The sequence below is a fragment of the Bombina bombina genome, chromosome 5 (assembly GCF_027579735.1).
Source record: "Bombina bombina isolate aBomBom1 chromosome 5, aBomBom1.pri, whole genome shotgun sequence".
Lineage (NCBI taxonomy): Eukaryota > Metazoa > Chordata > Amphibia > Anura > Bombinatoridae > Bombina > Bombina bombina.
Window position 1 is genome coordinate 1,085,304,236 of NC_069503.1, and position 23,024 is coordinate 1,085,327,259.

General features: G+C 38.1%; 1 protein-coding gene across 1 annotated transcript in view; it reads left to right on the forward strand.

Annotated features, from left to right (window-relative positions):
* TG (thyroglobulin) overlaps positions 1–23,024 on the forward strand; it is a 535,242-nt gene that overhangs the window by 165,149 nt on the left and 347,069 nt on the right. The window contains exons 23-28 of the mRNA XM_053715949.1: positions 10,302–10,421; positions 12,291–12,406; positions 14,223–14,331; positions 15,423–15,620; positions 16,308–16,475; positions 20,815–20,934. Of these exons, the coding sequence (XP_053571924.1) occupies positions 10,302–10,421; positions 12,291–12,406; positions 14,223–14,331; positions 15,423–15,620; positions 16,308–16,475; positions 20,815–20,934 (831 nt within the window). The remainder of the gene's footprint in view (positions 1–10,301; positions 10,422–12,290; positions 12,407–14,222; positions 14,332–15,422; positions 15,621–16,307; positions 16,476–20,814; positions 20,935–23,024) is intronic.

Sequence of the window (23,024 nt, forward strand, 5' to 3'; positions counted from 1 at the left end):
GGGTCATGAACTCTTTTACTGTGATCTCATGAGATTTCACTTAACTCTCATGAGATTTCATGGTAAACTTCCTTAAAATGAATAGGGAAATAAGATGAGAGTGCACGTAAGCTCACTCCCTTAGCTGTCCCGGAACAGACATACTGATTTGCTACTGAGGACACTTTGAGGTAGAATATCTTTCTTTTTTACATAGAGATGTTCAGGTGATATTGTCTAGTCAGCTTTTTACAGCGATGTTGCATCACTTTCAAGTGTTTACTTTCAACATTTGAGTATCATGGCCCTTTAAAGAGACATGGACTGTCTTTTATATGGATTCATTTGATTCCATAACAAACTTTGAACCAACCTGTCAGGGTGCCAGGAATCAGACTGAGATGAGAAGTGCAAAAATAATCACACCTTTATTAATAGCAAAAAATAATAAAAAGTCCACAAGTCAAATAACAAGCCAGGAGTCAAAACCAGAGCTGGTAGTCAGACAGGCCAAGTCAGGAGCCAAAGCGAATAGTCAGACGAGCCAGAATCAGGAACAAGGAAAACAGCAGAGTCAGGAACAAGCCAGGGATCAGGAACCAGGAAGGACATCAGGCAGCCAGGTAATACACAGGAACTCTCACAAACAGGTCTGAGACAACGCAAAGGCAAAGCATACTGAACAGAGGCCCTTTAAATAATAAGTGATGACATCACAATTCTGAGACAGCATCCTGTCTCACACGGATGATGCACACCAGTCTGGCCATAAAAGGAAGTGCAGGAAATGAGCAGCATACCCCACAATGCACCATAGTCAGCAAGAGAAGTGAGTAAAATGGCTGCCAGCAGCACATGGCAAACAAACAGGGAAAAAACCCTGACAGTACCCTCCCCTCAACGACCCCTCCCCCGTGGGAGGACAAAAGGCTTATTGGCGAAACGGTCATGGAAGGCACGAAGGAGGGCAGGAGCATGAACATCAGAGGAGGGAACCCAAGAACGCTCCTCTGGATCATAGCCCCTCCAGTGAACCAAATACTGTACACGGCCCCTGGACATACGAGAGTCAATAATGCTGCTGACCTCATACTCCTCATGGTTGTCAACAAAGATAGGATAGGGACGAGGCAACACAGTGGTAAACTGATTACAAACCAATGGTTTCAAGAGGGAGACATGAAAAACATTGGAGATGCGCATAGCAGGAGGAAGAGCATAGGCCACAGGATTAACCCGTCGGAGTATTCGAAAAGGACCAACATAATGGGGAGCCAATTTATTGGAAGGCACACAAAGGTTCAAGTTGCGGGAGGACAGCCAAACCATGTCACCAACCTGGTAGGAAGGTGCAGGCAAACGTCTACGATCAGCCTGGAACTTTTGGCGCTGCATAGAATAATGAAGGCAATCCTGAATCTGCACCCACGTGGAACGGAGTTGCCGGAGATTCTCCTCCAAAGCCAGAATACCCTGAGACATGAATGAATCGGGCAACAAGGATGGTTGAAACCCATAATTCGCCATGAACCGGGATAACTTGGAGGAAGCATTAATAGCACTATTACAAGCAAACTCTGCCCATGGTAACAGTTCAGACCAATTATTGTGGTGATCTGAGACATAGCAACGGAGGAACTGTTCCAGAGCTTGATTAGACCATTCCGCAGCCCCATTGGATTGAGGGTGATATGCCAAGGAGAAGGAAAGCTGGATCCCCATTTGAGCACAAAAGGAACGCCAAAATCTGGAGACAAACTGGCTACCCCGGTCCGACACTATCTCCTTGGGTAATCCATGTAAACGAAAGACCTCCCAGGCAAAAATTGAAGCAAGCTCCTGAGCGGTAGGCAGCTTCATCAAGGGAAAGCAATGTGACATTTTAGAAAAACGGTCAACCACCATAAGGATAACAGTATTGCCATTGGAAACAGGGAGCTCGACAATGAAGTCCATGGAAAGATGTGTCCAAGGATGCTCACCATTAGCAATAGGTTGAAGAAGACCCACAGGAAGACGTCGAGGAGTCTTATTCTGTGCACAAACTGAGCAGGAGGCAACATATGCAGCAACATCAGAACGAAGACCTGAACACCAGAATTGTCGAGTGACAGACCAAATCATTTGGTTCTTGCCTGGGTGACCTGCAGCTTTAGGATAGTGGTAAGTGTGCAAAAGTTTAGTTAGAAGATTCTCAGGAACAAAACACTTACCACTAGGTTTCTCAGGAGGTGCATTGGTTTGTGCATCTAGGATCTCCTCCCCCAAGGAAGAAGTCAAATTAGTATGTATGGTAGCCAAAATATGGTCAGGAGGTATAACAGGACTAGGTACAGACTCCTCCTTGGACAGAATTGAAAATTGTCGAGAGAGGGCATCAGCCCTAACATTCTTACTACCAGGCAGGTAGGAGACCACATAATTAAACCAAGACAAACGGGGCAACAAACGTTTTGCTTCAGATAGATAAGTTAAATTCTTGTGGTCAGTAAGAATGAGCACTGGCATGCTAGTACCCTCGAGAAGATGCCTCCATTCCTTGAGTGCCAAAATTATGGCCAGTAATTCCCTGTCCCCAATTTCATAATTGCACTCCACTGGAGACAATTTCTTAGAGAAGAAACCACACGGATGCAATGAACCGTCAGGCGTAGGACGTTGAGACAAGAGGGCACCTACTCCAGTCTCAGACGCATCGACTTCAAGAACGAAAAGGCAGGACAGGGTTAGGATGAGCCAGAACTGGAGCGGCAGCAAAGGCCGTCTTAAGACTATCAAAGGCCTTAATGGCAGTAGGTGACCAATGGAGTGGATCATTCTCTTTACGGGTTATGTCTGTGATAGGTTTGACCAAGGAAGAAAAGTTTTTAATAAACTTTCTATAGTAATTGGTGAACCCCAAAAAACGTTGAATAGACCAAAGACCAACTGGGCGAGGCCACTGCAGAACTGCAGATAACTTGTCAGGATCCATGGAGAACCCTGCAACAGAGATTACATAACCTAGGAAGGCTACTGGAGTCTGATGGAACTCACATTTCTCGAGTTTACAAAACAGGCCGTTCTCAAGTAGTCTCTGAAGAACCCGTGTAACATCAGAACGATGAGCCTCAAGTGTGGGTGAGTGTATGAGGATGTCGTCTAAGTACACCACAACACATCTTTGCAACATATCTCATAGGACATCATTAATAAATTCCTGAAAAACAGCAGGAGCATTACATAGGCCAAAGGGCATTACAAGATACTTATAATGCCCGCTCCTGGTGTTAAATGTTGTTTTCCATTTATGGCCCTCCTTAATCCTAACGAGATTGTACGCTCCTCTCCAATCAAGTTTTGTAAAGACCGTAGCTCCCTTGAGGCGGTCAAAGAGTTCCGTAATGAGCGGAATAGGGTAAGCATTCTTAATGGTAAGACGATTAAGACCCCTATAATCGATGCATGGTCTTAACTTGCCACCCTTTTTCTTCACAAAGAAGAAGCCAGCCCCTGCAGGAGAGCAGGATTTGCGGATGATCCCCCCGCGACAGAGCACCGGCAACATACTCCTCCATAGCACAATTCTCTGCAACAAACAGAGGGTAATCGTAAGACCGGCACGCACCTTGTCAAAAACGTCTAGGAACTCTCAGTACTCCTCTGGCAATTGAGATACCGAAGAAGTGCACAAGACTTTAACTGGTTTCCGAAAACAAGTGGAAATAAAATAATTGTAGGGACCACGACAAAATTTTGGACCTGCGCCAGTCGAGACTGGGATTGTGCTTTTGGAACCAGGGATAACCCAGACCAACCGGAAAATGCGAAGAGTTTGTCACCTGGAACTGGAGGGTTTCAAAATGGAGAGCCCCAACAGCCATGGACAACGGAGCAGTTTCGTGAGTAACGAGTGCGGGCTGAAGGGGCCTGCCATCAATGGCCTCAATAGCAAGTGAAACGGACCTAGGCAAAACAGGAATGGAGTGCTTTGATACAAAAGCACTGTCAATGAAATAGCCCGCAGCACTGGAGTCAACGAGAGCCTGAGTGACTATGGAGGAGTCCACCCAGGAAAGGACAACCGTGACCAAAGGTTTCTCCTTTAGCGGTTCCGGGGACGAGGATAAACCACCCAAGGTCTGCCCCCTACAGGACCTTAGGTGTGAGCGTTTCCTGGCCGTGTAGGACAAGACTTCAAAAGGTGGCCCTGTAACCTACAATAGAGACAGAGCCCCTCCCTCCTCCTAAAGGCCCTCTCCTCCATGGAGAGAAGAGGGAATCCCAACTGCATTGGCTCAGCAGTACCTGTTGACTTGGGAACAGGAGGCATGGGAGGAGAGGGAGGCATGGGTGGGAGCGAACACGTAGGAGACAACGGAACAGGAGGCTTCCGCAAGCACTCCTTGAAAGAGGGCCTCTCTCTGAGTCTGATGTCAATTAGGATCAAACACCAATGCCTCGAAATCCTCTGGTAAATCTCTGGCAGCAACTTCATCTTTAATCGCATCAGAGAGCCCATGAAAGAAGGCGGCAACAAGGGCTTCATTGTTCCAACCTACCTCTGCGGCAAGCGTACGGAACTCAATAGCATACTGAGCAACAGATCTTGTACCTTGCTGAATGGACATGAGTCGTTTAGCAGCAGAGGAGGCGGTGCGAGCTGGAACATCAAATACCCTTCGAAAGGAGTCCACAAATTCAGGGTAATTTGAAATTACAGGTTTATTAGTCTCCCACAAGGGATTGGCCCAGGCAAGAGCTATGTCAGAGAGTAACGAGATGTGAAATCTCACCTTAGCTCTGTCAGAGGGAAACACCTGAGGTAACATCTCAAAGTAAATGCCCACCTGGTTCAAAAACCCTCTGCACTCAAGAGGATCGCCTCCATTTCGCTGAGGTAGAGGTGCAGAACCAGACATGATTCTGGTAGGCATATGTGCAGCAGCGGAAACAGGAGCAGCCATAACTTGCGGGACACTTTGGTCCAAATGTGCAGTGCGAGTCAGCAGGGTTTGCAGTGCTAGTGCAAATTGATCCAAGCGGTGATCCTTGAAATGATGGCAGGTAAAGGTGGATTATTAGCACCATCAGGATTCATGGCCTTTGCGTAATGTCAGGGTGCCAGGAATCAGACTGAGACGAGAAGTGCAAAAATAATCACACCTTTATTAATAGCAAAAAAAAATAAAAAGTCCACAAGTCAAATAACAAGCCAGGAGTCAAAACCAGAGCTGGTAGTCAGAGAAGCCGAGTCAGGAGCCAAAGCGAATAGTCAGACGAGCCAGAATCAGGAACAAGGAAAACAGCAGAGTCAGGAACAAGCCAGGGATCAGGAACCAGAAAGGATGTCAGGCAGCCAGGTAATACACAGGAACTCTCACAAACAGGTCTGAGACAATGCAAAGGCAAAGCATACTGAGCAGAGGCCCTTTAAATAATAAGTGATGACATCACAATTCTGAGACTGCATCCTGTCTCACACGGATGATGCACACCAGTCTGGCCATAAAAGGAAGTACAGGAAAGGAGCAGCATCCCCCACAATGCACCATAGTCAGCAAGAGAGGTGAGTAAAATGTCTGCCAGCAGCACATGGCAAACAAACAGGGAAAAAACCCTGACACAACCATAAATCAATCAATCAATCAATAATTAAATAAATTAACATAAAAATATAAATGTATTAAACAATAATAAGAAATAGTTCATTATGTTATTAAGATTCATTATTTATTTTGTACTATTTTTCTGTATTTTAGTTATGAAAATTGTTTCCAATCCCTGTTGAAAGTAGAAGTGCAGACTCCAGGCATAACTCTGCTGTGTTCCACAAAAATGATTGACTGTACTTTCTAATGATCTTTTTCTAACTGTCTCTAATTGGCTTCTGCAGAGAAAGCAACCTAGGTTATAACATGACACCCATTGATTTAGGGACACTAAATATCTGCAATTATTTTTTTTTTATATTTGAAAACTAATATAATTGAAAAATACATCTACATTGCATATTATTATCAGGATAATTTGTGCTTTGAATACAGCATTTATTTAAAGGGACAGTAAAGTCAAAATTAAACTTTCATGATTCGGATAGAGCATGCAGTTTACTTCTGTTATCAAATTTTGTTTGTTCTCTTGGTATCTTTTATTGAAGAGCTCTTCTAATGTAGGATTAGAAGAGATCAGGAGTGTGCATGTGCCTTTAGTACTATATAGTTTTGCAACATTATTTGTAGGTTTGTTATACAGTGCTGCAAAACTATATATATATATATAGAGTACTAAAGATACTTGCACACTCCTGAGCTCTTATGAGCCTACCTAATTTTACTCTTCAATAAAAGATACCTAATGAACAAAGCACATTTGATAACAGAAGTAAATTGGAAAGCTGTTTAAAATTGCATGCTCTATCCGAATCATGAAAGTTTAATTTTGACTTTACTGTCCTTTTAATGTTCGGCGTCCCTTTAAGATTAGTACATGCTAGCTGGTACAATGACTGTGGCCTCATGTTCTCTGTATGGAACTCCTGAGGGACACCTAATTACCTCGGAGTATGTAGTTGTGATACGTTAGTCCAAATATTGTTGTTTTGTCTTTGGTCCTTTAGTTTTTGGAAACGCCTCACTAGGCATTTGGTTTACATTAGCTGCGGTTGTCAATAAATGTCAACTACAATTTATCCTTTACTCTATTATAATGCCCCACACATGTAGCACATTCTTCTAATTCCACATATTATTGTGTTTTAAGCCTTGAGAATGTGTTGTATTTATTTCCTCTGAAAATGGTGTTGTAACTAATGGTGCAGTTTATAGCAGGAATACTTCAAAGGAAGAGTTTATTAAAAAATGTGTCTTCCAGAATCCAACATACATGGGGGGAATCTTCCTAAACTATGGTGTTAATTTAAAACTGAGACTTCAATGTTGACTTCAGCACAATGATTTTGTGTTTAATCATTTTCCAAGGAACAGTGTCTCATTAATTGTACTGTTAACTTTACAAGTAATGCAGTTGGCGCAGTTATCAGCATCTGCATGCATGGTTTCAGTCCATAAAAAACAAAGTACAGACCACATGACTACTTTATGTCCAAATTAGATCTTATGTATGTCCCCAATGATCCCCATTCCATCTGCTGCCTACTCACCTACTCATGCCTGCTATTTGCCCATATCAGATGCATTACACAATATACATTAGATGAATGGTTTCTGAAGCCCCTTACCTTTAGCTTTGAGGCTGCAGCACCAGTTATGGGGACTTTGAGGGGGAAGGGGTTGGGGTGATTTGGACCTTGCTGATGAATCCGCATGGAAGCCAATATTTCCCATCTAAATGAAAGTAAGAAAGTCCCTGTATATAGAACCAGGTAAGTAAAAGTCAGTTTTAAACGCAGTCTCCTTCATGACAGTGCAGTGCTACTCTAGACGGCTTTAATGCATATTAGGAAAATTTTAGATTGTTTTTTTCTCTGTAGAGAAGCTGGTAGAGGGTAACCAAACTAGTGTCAAATTAAGGTATAGGGGCCTATCTATCAAGCTCCGAAAGGAACTTGATGCCCCGTGTTTCTGGCGAGCCTGTAGGCTCGCCAGAAACAGCAGTTATGAAGCAGCGGTCACAAAGACCACTGCTCCATAACCCTGTCCGCCTGCTCTGAGCAGGCGAACAGACATCGCCAGAATTCAATCCGATCGAGTATGATCGGGTTGATTGACAACCCCCTGCTGGCGGCCCATTGGCCGTGAGACTGCAGGGGGCGGCGTTGCACCAGCAGCTCTTGTGAGCTGCTGGTGCAATGCGGAATACGGAGAGCGTATTGCTCTCCGTATTCAGCGAGCTCTGGCGGACCTGATCCGCACTGTCGGATCAGGTCCACCAGGCTTTGTTAAATAGAGGCCATAGTGTGTAAAATGATAGGAAAAACTATATACTGTGTGTATAGTAATACTAAAGAGATCATTATTTAGCACATCTGGAAATTTTAACCCAAACATATTATCAGCTGATTCCTCCTCTCTATACAATTCTTTAAAGCTTCCTAGAATTGAACTGACATGAGGGAGTCCATGTTTAAAATCTATGTTTCTATGATAATTCCTATACTATTAGCTATATAACTAATATGTAAAAAAAAGATTACATATGGTCTTTTTTTATATTCCCCTCCTGACCACTAGGAGGAGACAAAAGACACCCCAAAACACCAGAGCTTTAAATCTCTGCCACTCTCATGATCCTTATTCATTTTCTTTTGCCTCCTTGATGAAGAGTGAGGTGAATGTAAGGTGAAGTGCAAGATCTTTTCATCATTTGAAAGGTGATCCACTAACCAATCTGAGGCCTGAATCCACTCACAGTAACCTGTTGTTCAGAGGTGCAGACAAAGAGTTATCAGCCAGACAGTGAAAGGTCTTTTCTCACTAAGAATGGTTGCAGGCCTCCTAGGTAAAATGTTGACTTATCCACCAATCCCCTGGTCTACAGTGAGCTGTTTCTTGTGGATCCACAGCCCTCCCCAGGTGAAATGTGGACTTGTTCACAAATTCCCTGGGTTGTAGGTGCTGTTACTAATTCAGTTCCTTGGCATCGTGCTCGCACTGCTTAGGATGGGTTCATCTGCTGGACACAAGTTGCTTCAGCTGAGGTAAGTCTGAAGGAGGTTAGAGCTAGCGCTAGGACTCCCCTGATGCCAAATACAAAGGAACTTCCTGAAACACGTTCCAAATTACACTAGTCTAATGTACAAAAAGGGATACAAAGTATTGGCGCTCTAGGCTAGGGGTAAGATAATAATGTCCTTACCTATTAAAGGATACAGCAATCTTAATAATGCGAGGATGGTTATGTATAAGGGTGATACAAAATTACAATCTGTAGTATTAGAATATATACTAAGGATTCGCTTGAATAAAGCAGATTACAATAATACAAATTCTTTAATATAAGATTATATTAAAATATCACAAAGATTACAATATGTAGATATGGCACAAATATAGTGCAGGCTTTAGACAAAAGGGATGACAAATAGTCTAACACTGCAGGTGATTAAAACAGAAGATAGTCAAATGCAACGCAACAAATGTGAGTGGGAGATCAAAACACAAGACAACAAATGTTAATGTAACACATTTTTTTATCCTTTTTATGTAGATATGTTTTTTGATACATATATACTTTTTTACCTTTTTATTTTTCATTCTTATGAGTAAATATTTTATTTTCTTCTGGACGTCCAGTCAGATCAGCTAGTAGTTTACATTACACATTAACATTTGTTGTCTTGTGTTTTGATCTCCCACTCCCATTTGTTGTGTTGCATTTGACTATCTTCTGTTTTAATCACCTGCAGTGTTAGACTATTTGTCATCCCTTTTGTCTAAAGCCTGCACTATATTTGTGCCATATCTACATATTGTAATCTTTGTGATATTTTAATATAATCTTATATTAAAGAATTTGTATTATTGTAATCTGCTTTATTCAAGCGAATCCTTAGTATATATTCTAATACTACAGATAGTAATTTTCTCAAGGCTGGTGGTCAGGGATACATGGAGGTCTTATGCACCCCCACAAGACAACATAATTTATTTGTAATAAAATTAATAATAAACATTTGTAGAACACAGCAGTGAGAAGACATCATGCATTAAAGGGACAGTCTACACCAGAATTTTTATTGTTTTAAAAGATAGATAATCTCTTTATTACCCATTTCCCAGTTTTGCATAACTAACACAGTTATAATAATATACTTTTAACCTCTGTGATTATCTTGTATCTAAGCCTCTGCAAACTGCCCCCTTATTTCAGTTCTTTTGACAGATTTGCAGTCTAGCCAATCAGTGCGTGCTCCCAGATTACTTCACGTGCACGAGCACAGTGTTATCTATATGAAATATGTGAACTAACACCCTCTAGTGGTGAAAAACTGTTAAAATGCAATCTGAAAGAGGTGGGCTTCAAGGTCTAAGAAATTAGCATATGAACCTCCTAGGTTAAGCTTTCAACTAAGAATACCAAGAGAACAAAGCAAAATTGGTGATAAAAGTAAATTGGAAAATTGTTTAAAATTATATGCTCTATCTGAATCATGAAAGTTTATTTTGGCCTAGACTGTCCCTTTAAACTGCTGATCAAAATCGGGTGCCTCACTAAAACCCTGTGCCCTAGGCAGAGGCCTATTTGGCTTGTACATAAATATGCCCCTGATTATAGCCAAATAATCGCATGTATTTTCTGATTTAACAATTTATCACATTCTTTTTTATCCTTTTGTATTGCCACCTTATGATATAAACACATAAAAATGTTTTATATTTCAGTCTTAAGAAAATTTGAACTTATTCCAGAGGACAAACTGATCTTAACAGATGAAAATTTAAGGATAATTGAGTCCAAACAAAGAAATAAAGATGAAGTACCATTTTTGGAGTGTATTATGGGTAAGATGAGTGAAACCAAATTTATAATAATATTTAATTAAGGATTTTGGTTATTAATTAATTAAAGGGACATGAAACTTCTTTTATGAGCATTTTCTAGTTGTACTATTGCTTACCTATAGATACAAGTTTTCCCCCCATATAAAGGCTAACGTATTAAAGTTAGCTCTATAGCAGCAGTGCAATGTCAGTCTTGAGTTTAACCTGGCCTGTAACTGTTTGCAAATGAGTAGTAGATTTTATTTTCTTCTAAATGTCAAAGTTATGTCTATTTCCACTCCCCTGTATCATGTGACAACCATCAACCAATCACAAATGCATATATATAAATTCTGTGAATTCATGCACATGCTCAGTAGGAGCTGGTGGCTCAAAAAGTGTAAATATAAAAATACTGTGCACATTTTGTTTATGAAAGTAAATTGGAAACCTGTTTGACATTGCATGCTCTATCTGAATCATGAAAGTTTGATTTTGTCTTGACTTTCCCTTTAATAATTTGTTTGTCAATGAGAAAAAGACTACAAATGTTTTTGTATATTACGGTAGGTTTATTTTTCGCTTTCTGCTGTGTTATTTGAGGCATAAAAAAATGCACACAAATATTATTTAAAGCAAGCTGGTCAGAATCTCATTAGGACCTGAAATTCTCAATCACTTTACTCAAATGAAATGATTCTCCAGAACTCTGGAGATCTCTCAAAAATGTTGCTACATCTCTCTAAGCGTTATTCCCTACATTTGTGAATGAGAAGAAAAGACAAGCCTAGTACAAAATAGCTTTACATGACATGAGAGTTTTGTTGCATATTCACTTTGTGCTTTGTATTTTAATTTATTTTATACATTGTCCCTTTAAACTGTATTAATTTTTTTTAGCTCTGCACTTTCTATTTTCTGTATAATGCATTTAGATTTTGTATACAGAAGTTTTTTTTAGGACTCTGACTTTACAAATTCTGATTGTACTCCAAATGTTCCTGTGTAACTTTTACACATTAGGATAATATTCTGTATTTTTTCTAAGTGAAACATGCCTGTCCATTTAAGATAGTAGGAGGAGGTACAGGAGAGTTTCCTGGGTGTGTCTAAATGTCTCTCCCAACACTCAGAATATTATCTAAGCAATTTACACCTGCAGATCTCACTGACTTATTTTGTCTGCTGCTCAACCTCCCCTGGGAGATTCCGTATGCTGACTTTTTATTTCATGTAACTGAATGACTTAAAAAAGCAAATGTACACATTTAGTCATTATTAAATAATGATGATGAAGAGATTGGCCTCTATTTATCAAAGTCTGGCGGACCTGATCCCACAGTGCGGATCAGGTCCGCCAGACCTCGCTGAATATGGAAAGCAATACGCTCTCTGTATTCAGCATTGCACCAGCAGCTCACAAGAGCTGCTGGTGCAACGCCGCCCCCTGCAGAATTGCGGCCAATCATCCGCCAGCAGGGGGTGTCAATCAACCCGATCGTACTCGATCGGGTTGATTTCTGGCGATGTCTGTCCGCCTGCTCAGAGCAGGCGAACAGGTTATGGAGCAGCGGTCTTTGTGACCGCTGCTTCTTAACTGCTGTTTCTGGCGAGTCTGCAGGCTCGCCAGAAACACGGGGCATCAAGCTCCATTCGGAGTTTGATAGATAGGCCCCATTGTATGAAGTGACAGATAAAAGACAGCGAATGAAAACTTACCGCAGAAATCTTAAAATCTGAAAACTGAGTTCCTGGTAAAGGACAGTACTTCAAAAGACTGAAGTTTTCCATTTACTTAAATATTATTTTTATTGAACTTTCTGGTTTTCCTATTCTTTAATTATTCTTTAAAAACTTTTAATCCCCCCTCCTGTTTTTGTTTGGTTGTAGATTGTGCAAAACAGGAATCATGTGACTATCTGACTGTGACTGCCAGTGAAAGTGGAATTATTTGTGACCAATATAATGAGGATGAGTCCAATGTTAACTGTACTGCTACAAAACAAGTAATTAAATTAACTGTACTAGTTTATTTTGCATATTTCATATACAGTATGTGCTACAATGTAGACTTACTATACAGAAATGTTATAGAAAATATAGACATGTATTATGTATGTAAGTTAATCAATAAAAAATACTTTATTTTGTTTATGCTGTTCCATCTCCATGGAATACTCTTTCCAAAGGCTACACCTTCGGTGAGCACCATCTCAATGGGCAGACTACTATAACTATGTCAATTCGCAATTGAACACTTCATATTTTTTTTATAAAAATTACCCCTAAGGAATCTGTCTTCTTAATGGTAGAGGGGACAACCAGACATGAAAACATCACTGGAAATATCCGGTTCACACATTCCTTTAATTCTTTCTATTGGATAATTGCTTACAATGACTTAGGATGAGTGTACATTGCTAGTTAGGGATGGGCGAATGTGTTTATATCCGAATTCGAATGTTAGAACGAATGTTATTGTAGAAATTCGATTTACATAATAGAATGTTGATAAGAACGAATATTCTTAAAAATTCGATTTTCGAATGTTATTTACAGTTTTCGAATGTCACATTCGAATTCGAATTTTACATTTATAAAACACAGTATTAGACTAGAAATACTATTTTGAATTCGAATGTCACATTTGAATCGAATATCACATTCGAATCGAATATCACATTTAAAACACAGTATTATACTAGAAATACTATTTCAAATTCGAATGTGACATTTGAATTCGAATGTAGCATTCAAATTCGAATATTACATTTATAAAACACAGTATTTGACTAGAAATACTATTTCGAATTCGAATGTCACATTCGAAATCGAATATCACATTCAAATCGAATATCACATTTAAAACACAGTATTAGACTAGAAATACTATTTCAAATTCGAATGTGACATTCGAATTCTAATGTAGCATTCGAATTCGAATATTACATTTTTAAAACACAGTATTAGACTAGAAATACTTTTTCGAATTCGAATGTCACATTCAAATTGAATATCACATTCGAATCGAATATCACATTTAAAACACAGTATGTAGCATTCGAATTCGAATATTACTTTTATTAGACAGTTGTAGACTAGAAATACTATTTCAAATATGAATGTCATATTCGAATTTGAATGTCACATTCGAATTCGAATATCACATTCGAATTCGAATATCACATTTCGAAATTGAATGAATACATAACTAAACATTCTATTAGTCGAACGAATATTTTCGAATTTTATTGAAAAATTCGAAAACGAAAATTCGAAAATAGAATGTTAGAATGTTATATAAACATTCGAAATTCGATTCGAACGAATGTATCAAAATTCGTTTTAAATTTCGAATTTTTAGAAACATTCGCCCATCCCTATTGCCAGTGTTAATTTTTTTCCATCTTGCCTACAGCTGTTAACATAGCTGCTAAAAAAGATTAGACCATGCAACAGTTTCCAAAATAATCAGATTTTTGGTTTGTGTTTTGTCCTGAAGTCAATGGAGCCATAAAACAAAAAGGTTCCCCAGCTTACATTGACTTTCAGATTGTTTAATGCTGATGTTAATGGTTTCAATTTTTTTTCTAGGTGTAAAGGGAAAGAATGCCCTTCACAACTAGTATCACAAATTAATTTTAAAGAATGTAAAACACTCACATATTCAATAAAATTATATATATATACATATATATATATATATATATACTACTGAGTAATTATATTTTATTTATTTATAATGATTGACTATAATATCATATGAATATGCTTAAATACATAAACTGAGAATCTGTGTTGTGTTTCATTTGCCCTTTTCAGAAGATCAGTGTTTTGGGAAATTCTGCATCATTTAGTTTTGAGCAGCTCAACTGCCAAATTAAAATAAAACGTGGAGATAAAGATATCCTATCGACTTACAGAAAGAAAGGTGGGCTGTATTTTTTTTAAATTTTTTTTTTGTCATTCCTGTGATATATTTTTGTGTTTTTAAATGTTTGATATATTTTGCTTATATGTAAACTTGTTATTGGGTATCTTAGGTGGTTACCTTTTATATGCTTTTTATACTTTATAAACATCATGTCTTCCACTGCTGCAATGACTGCCCTCACAGGAACACTTGCCTACTTGTAAAATATTCCTCCCACAGTAACCATTATGAAATTTTTTTTTTTGCATACTTATGAAGTTCACGTGTTACTAAATGCTTGTGAAGTATATAAATAGCCACCACGCAAGCGCAGTAGCATGCACCAGTGGGATAATGGTTTTATGTAATTATTTCACCGACAGAAGAGCAAAAATGAAAGAGAACCTGCAGGAATACCCTGCATGGTCAATACTACAGCTACATCTGATTAGTTTAGCTCTGTCACGTTGTTGGCACTCTCTGTAAAAGCTGCAGCTCATGTGTGCACACAAATAGTTTCTACCTAGGTAGCAATCTGTGATTGGACTAGAACTAGTCTCACAGAGACTTGTAAAATCTGTGAAAATTCAAACTGCAAATCCATATGCATAGAAAATGGAAAAAGGACTGGTGATTTGAAATACATTATTCTATGCTTTAACTTTGTATTCCTTAAAAAAACAAAACAAAAAAACAACAAGATTACTGGGTTTTATGACTTGATAAGAAATTATGACATGAACATCTCTATGTAAAAAAGAAAGCTATTTTACCTCAAAATTCCTTCAGTTCACTAGAGTAAGAGCTCCCTTGCAAATTCTGGGACTAGAATCCTAATTGGATGTTTAAAGTCTCTTTACAATAGGATGTGGCTACTGAGAACATTTTGAGGTAATCTGTTCATGTGATATTTTCTATTCATTTTTACATATATGCTGCATCAGTTTCAAGTGATTCAACATTTGGTTATCACGTCCCTTTTAAAACACTTTTCTTATATTAATATAACCATAAGTCATTGTTATGTATCCCCTCTTTAAACATGTTTCAAACATTTTACTGTAGTTAAACTGTTCTTATTCTAAATATGTTTCTTTCTTTCCCTTTAGGACAAGAATTTCCGAAAGCTGGTCTCACCGTTTTTGAAAAGACAGACTTTAAGAATACAGTTTCTGGCGTTTACACTACCATCGTTTTTTCAGCTAACAGCACAACATTAACTAACGCTCATTCCTTTTGTCGTCAGACGTGTCGAGAAGACTCCTGCTGTGAAGGCTTTATACTCAGTGAAATCATATTAAATAAAGGTATAAGAAAATAATTTAAACTCTCAGACAGTTTTTTGTCCTAGACGCTCAAAGTATTAAAGTGACCTTAAACTCTAAATGCATTTCATTCACCTCCCTCTAATCATGGGCGCTGCCATTATGGAACCAAGGTTACACTGCAGGTATCTGAAGTAGAGTTACTGCATATGTGCAAACACATCAGTACTGGAATGTAGTGAAAGATACATTTCAAAATGGCGACACCCATGGCTAGAGAGAGGTGGGGAGTAACCTCTAAAATATGCCTATTAAATGTATTTAGAGTTTAATGTCCTTTACCTTGTATATACTAGAAAATAAAATATTTATAGTAAGATCCTCAAATGCACTACATTTGCATGTGTTGTTTGCTACATAATTTTCAATTTGATTTTTTGTACTTGACCTTTCATTACAGACTTTGTTATATATGCCATAATTATAGATATAATAACAGTCATGCAGTAACTAAAATAAATTTAAAAACTAAAATACTCGCAAATGCACTTTTCTCTTTGTAGCCTTTGTTAAAAAACCTATCACCTTTTCATAAAAGCATACTGAGGTAGCCTCAGGAGCGTGCACGTGTCTTGAGCTCTGTATGTATAACACTCTTAGAAATTTTGTTGTAATAACAGCTGTCATATAGTGTTCAATTCTATTCTTACTGGATATTTTGCTTGATAGGTACAATACTCTGTGGCTTATTGCGTTCTCCTGATGTTCTCCTCTGTAATATAAATGACTGGAGGGAAACCTCAGGGCTTGGCAGTGATGGAGTGTGTAAAGGCGTGAAATCCAACAAGGAGCAGAAGATGTTTTCATTCTTCTTGGGAGGACAAGAATTTACGGGAAGTAAGTAAAGATCCATATGATGTTTCTTGCTAAAGGGTTCCAATTTTAGAGCATGATGTACTAGTTCCCGAGAGTTTTACCTGCTGCCATGTGACCTTGGGTCAGTAGAAGTGAGATAATGTTGTTGCAGAGGGCAAGCAAGGACCTGCTTCAGGGAGTGAAAAGAGTGAGAAATCAAGATGCTGTGAGACCTCTGGGTTTGAGAGACACTGATGGACATAGAATATAACCTCCTGGACACTAAATCTCTGCCCCCAGGAGTGTTAATCCTGTAAAAGGATCTAGTAGGGTGACAGATTGTTATAAAATGTTTTTGATTTAATGATCTTGGCCATAAGCAAAAGACTGTCCTGTAATAGTTGAACATATGGAATGCAACATAGGTAATACTTAATAAAAAAAATCATCTATATTAAATTACATAGAATCACAAATTGTTATCAAAAGCTCCATATATGTTAAGTGATTTTGATTGTTAAAAAGGTAAAATTGTTATTAGATTCAGGTAGTTTGGCTACACTGGTAACAAAAGTCCTTGTGACTGAAACACAAATTCATAAATTATTATTATTATTTGTGCTCACAGGGATAAATGTGGAATATCCTACCGCAATTGTTGACATTGAAAGTTCTTAAATTCTATATGGTGTGGTAGATAATCTAGCCCATGAAATAGTATTCGGAAGTATCTTCCTCATTTTTCAGATTTATGGAGATCCTCTGGGAAAGTAACTCACGGTGGAAATAAAAATAGTGATGTTTATTCTGAAAATATTTTTCCTATTTCTGAACTAGAATGTAAGGAAGTCCAGAGATAAAGGTGAAACCCTAAATATTGCACCATGTGCCTGATTTATTAGGAGATGGTTCAGCAGAAAGCAGTGATGAATCAGGCAGCAGTCAGGAACATGACTGTAGAATACCAGAGCTAGATGTCTGTTTATTTTAGAAAAGCTGAACGAGCCTTGCATGTATATTCAGGTTCCTAATGACACAACCTTCATTATTCTTATTTTGAGATTGTGAATTATTTAATTTACAGGGTTGAAAGTAATGGTACCTTTATATTAAATCAACTTCCATTTCCACAACCTTTCAGACACGCTGAAGCCTAAATGTCCATCCAGTATGTGGCTGTATGCAAGATTAAGCACAAAGAAAACAAGAGAGAGCGAGAGTTCTACAAAAGTTATAATGGCCTCAGTATCTGATTACTGTTCATCTTGCCCTGATTGCCAGAGTACAGCCCCTTCTAAGGCATAACAAAGTCCTCTAGTACCATCCCAGTTTGGGATCCCGAGATGAATATTGTTGAAACACTGTTTCCCTATAAGTAACAGGAAGTTAGGGATTTTAGCAGAAGGCATAAGAATGTGTTTTCTGTAGTGCCGGGTAGGACCAATTTTCTTAAATGTGATATTGTTACTGGACCAAATGTAAAAATAAACCTTATAGAATCCTAGAAGCCGTAAGTACTAAAATTAAGAAAAAGAACAGGGGAGCTCCCATGTCTGAAGCACTCTCACAATTCTTGTGAAAGGATGTAAGTATTTTAAAAAAAGCTGGTCTCACTGATTTTTCTCACCAGCTGTATGCAGGGGAAGTTTGCTCAATATTTACAATACACATATTTAACTTACAGAAAAGTAATATATAAGAAACTATAGTCAAAAGCAAAATAAAGTGCAGCAAAAACATTTCAGTTTCATTTGTTATTGATGCAAACTGAGCCCCAGGTGTTTTCCAGTTACTTTCTACTCCCCTGTGAAATTCTGTCATTACTTTCTATGGAAGGCATCACTTATCTCAATGGGACTTCCAGGTTCCACCCTTTTTCTTATAGAATTCAGTGAGTTCAGCCCCTGTAAAGTCTACACTATAATTTCTCTCCAAACTAGAGAATGTTTGCTTATCTGACCCATAGAAAGTAAGGAAGCTCTTTGGGAAAATGAAACTGTCAGTTTTTCAGTTTTATTTTAAAAGAAGAAATACAAAGTGCAGTGTAGTTTGTAAAAGATACACAGAAATGTACAAAATATAATCCTAATTTGTTAAAACTGTGAGATCATAATCAGAATTTGTAAAATCACAATCATAAATACACTGCTATATACAAAATAAAATACAAAATAGAAAGTGAAAAGTTTAAATATAATAAAACTTAATCTGAAATGTAAAGTAATATAAAATACAAAGCATACATGCAGCAGAACTGTCATGTCATGGAGTGCTATATTGCACTGTGCTTGTCTCTCCTTTACATACAGCTGAAGGATAATTTTAGATCATTTCACCTGAACTGAAAGCTTTAGATCATCATGCCCCAAGAAACAAGTCATGACCTTTTTGTAGTTAATTAGATACTGTAGAAGGCTTATCCCATATTTTGCTACAATACAATACTTTTAAAGGCAAAAGCACCATTGATGGTTACGTGGTCTTCAGAGTGTTAACTGGCCTTTGTAGAATTAAAGGTGGCTTTGAGTAAACAACTTTGCGTACACAACCAGTCCTAGTAACCCCTGATTTTTTTTCCCAAAGAATTTTTGTCTCCTTATGAGAAAAATGACTCTATGTTTGAGGAATAGTGTTTTGTCATCAAGTGAACATTAGTGTCTCTAAAATATTTTCTCCTTGGCCATCAAATAAAGTTGGTCACCAATCATGATCCCTTAAAGTGAATATAAATTGTCAACAATGAGTGCCTGTTTTTTTAAAATACTTTTAAAAACAGGGGCACTTTCATTGATGAAAGTTTACATTGCACCAAATTTGTAGAAATACTTACCTTTTACTTCTCTAAAACCGGATCACCGATCCCAGCCTCAGTTCCTCTGTACTGACGTCAGAAATTACAAAACCGGCTTTCTCCAATCATGGCTTCCCCCCCAGAGTGTCCATCTCGTGATGCCCGGCTGTGATTGGAGGAAGCCGGTTTCGTCATTGCTGTGTTTGTACAGCAGGAAGAAGAAGGCGGGGGATCGGCGATCCGGTTTTGGAGAAGTAAAAGGTAAGTATTTCTACAAATCCGGTGCAATGTAAACTTTCATCAATGAAAGTGCCCCTGTTTTTTAAAGTATTTTTAAAAACCGGGCACTCATTGCTGAAAATTGACATTCACTTTAACCTGGATGAGTCAAAATAAAGATAAGAATGCTAGGGATGGCAGATAGTTCCTTAACATGCAATATTATAATTTTAAGGGTTGAACATAGTGCTGGGCTAAACATGGAAGTACTGACAACCTATCATGAATTCATTTATGTCCACAAACTCTTACCCCACAAGGTCTGGGCTACGGGGAGGATATATGACAAAGTGCTAGGCAGAGATATGGATGGTGTGTATTTAAGACCTAGTGTTTTAAGAAATCACAATGGTATGTGGGATAATATATGCCACCCCAGGGAAAGACTTTATTTAGAGGAGCCTGTTTATGTTTTGTGCATTCTTTACTGGGATGGAGTACTAGGAAGAGTATGGTGGGTCAATTCTTGAACCCACTATCAGGGTGATTGGGTGCACAGGATCCAATCCAGATTTGCTGTGTCTGATTAAGCTCATCTGGAGTGTGCTGAGCCTATAAAAGGGATAGAAAGGCCAACATTGAAATGTGCATGGATGCATTTCAATGTTCAATATAAGCATTTCTGCAATATACTTCCATTAACAAAAATGCTTCTAGTAAAAGTTATTACTGTTGTTCAGTGGCATACACACATATCCTATGAGGGCATGTGCTGCACCAGTATTGCATCTGTGACAACTTAATTTGCGTCATAGAAGCCAGTGCTGACTCTATGAGAAGGGGTGTTTGAATAATAGTGCACGGGCACTCACAGCATATGTGTGTATGCCGCTTTAAAAGCAGCTGTAACTTTTACTATAAGCATTCTTGCTAATAGAAGTAGATAGTAGAAAACATGCTTCTTTTCCAAACCTAAATACACCCATGCATATTTCAGTTTTGACCATTCTATCCCTTTAATAGAAATGGTATGTTAGTGTTGGTAAAGGAAGGTGCTGGAGTGCAGACACTGGAATGGGCTAGTGTTAAAACAGACTGCTGTAATTTGAACTGTATGCTGATAACTTGCTGTGTATTGTATTTGCTGCATATTTGCTGTGAACTACAAATAAACAGGCCACAAGCCTTTTAAACTTGATATTGGTTTTGAACGTGTGCTCCTTAAAAACCCAAGAGGACTGTGCAGGTAATGTCCCAGACAGTCTGGCTGTCACAATATATTTATTCTATGTAGTGAAACACTTTTATACACTGTAGCTTTCATTTCTGCCTTACTATAATGTTTAATACATGTTTTTGTTTCATTTTTAGGTTATTCAATGTTGTCACAGAGCATAGGAAAAGTGGAGTACAGCACAGACTTAAGTGCTGAGGTCAAAGAAGAAATTCAACAACGTTTCACTAGCTTCCAGAGAGTTTATCTCCAAAAAGGTAACTTTTCCTTTGATTGAGCCACAAGAGAATTTACATATTATCTTTGGCTGTATATATCTTATAAGATTATATGTCAAAGGGACATAGAACATTCTTTTCAACTGTCCTAATTTTCCTTGGACAATCCTGTTTTTTAGCTTCCTGTCATGTGATATAGTTGACCCCGAAGTTTGCCTCCCATGTGTGGGCTTGGAATGGATGTTTATATGGGGGTATTTATTTATTTGCATAATGTGGCCTTTAATGCGACAGTCCACTTGAAAAATGTTATTGTTTAAAAAGATAAATAATCCCTTTATTACCCATTCCCCAGTTTTGCATAACCAACACTGTTATATTAATACATATTTTACCTCTGTAATTACCTTGTATCTAAGTCTCTGCAGACTGCCCCTTTATATTAGTGCTTTTTACAAACTTGCATTTCAGCCAATCAGTGTAGTCTCATGCATAACTCCATGGGGGTGAGTACAATATTTACAATATTTTCTATGTGGCACATATAAACTAGCACTCTGCAAATTTGATGCTAAAAGTAAGTTCTTTTAAGATGCATGCCCTATCTGAATCATGAAAGTTTAATTTTGATTTTACTGTCCCTTCGTCTGCGCTTTATACTACAACAGCAGATTCTTGCCATATGGCTCACACAAACAGTGGATCAAATATGTCACCACTTTAAAAAAACTAAAAAATTCTTCTAAGTGGGATGGCAATGGTGGGGGCGAGTCTAATAAACTACTGACCATTTTTAACCCTTTCAGTCATGATGTTGATATAAAGGTGCTGATATTTATATTTTTTTCCCACAGCTATTTAATATTTCTCTTCAATAAAGACTTTGTTTACCATCAAGTTTAGCTTGATACATCATGCTAAATTATCAGAAAACTTAGCACATTACCCTAGAGTCAAATAGGTAGCAGCTAAATGTCCAAACAGGCAGTTCTTATAGTTTTACATTTTTGCAGGGTTTGTGATTAGCTGTCATTTTTTTCCCCCTCTTACTCATTTACTGTACCCACACATATTATATACCGTTGTTCTTGCCAGTAAATGGAATTTCTAGAGATACCATTATTTTCATCTTATCATATAAAAAAACTTTTTCTAACTTTGACCCCCAAAATCTGTTAGTTATCTACAACCACCAAAAAACACCTATGCTAAATAGTTTTTAAATGTTGTCCTGAGTTTACAAATAGCCAATTTTACATGTTCTTTGCTTTTTTTTTGCAAGTTATAGGGCAATAAGTACAAGTAGCACTTTGCTATTTCCAAACCATTTCTTTTTTCCAAATTAGCAATAGTTATATTGTACCACTGATATCTGCCAGGAATCCCTGAAAATCCCTTAGCATATATATATATATATATATATATATTAGTAGATAACTCAAATTATTGATCTAGGCCCATTTTGGTATATTTCATGCCACAATTTCACCGCCAAATGCGATCAAATAAAAAAAAATCGCCAAATTTTTCACAAACTTTAGGTTAATTTTGACTAGACTGTCCCTTTAAGTACTTGCAGAAAGTCTGCCAATACTAAAATAAAAGGATTTTAAAAAAAAATAATAATACTGTATATATGTTCTGCAGTGCAAGATCCCCCCTTAGCCCCCAACCTCCCTGATCCCCCCAAACAGCTCTCTAACCCTCCCCCTCTACCTATTTGCCGCCAATTTGGGTACTGGCAGCTGTCTGCCAGTACACAGTTTGCTAAATATTAGGCTTTTTTAATAATAATAATAATAATAATAATAATAAAAACACAATTTTTTCTGTAGTGTAGCTGCCCCTCCTCAATACCCTCCCCCTCCCAGATCCCTTTCCCAACACTTCTCCCCCTCTCCCTCCTTCCTTTTCACTAAAGATTTTCCATAGTGTAGCGGTCCCACCCACTCCTGCCCCCTCACGTGCACTCCTGGACCTCTCATCACCATTTACCAGAACTGCTACAGTGATGGGCCGCCAACCCGCCTCCTTCCTATCCCTCCCACACCAGCAATGATCGGCACCATCACTGGCCGATGCATAGAGGTTGCTTTCCAGAGGGTATTGCAGGATGCCAAGTGTTGCTA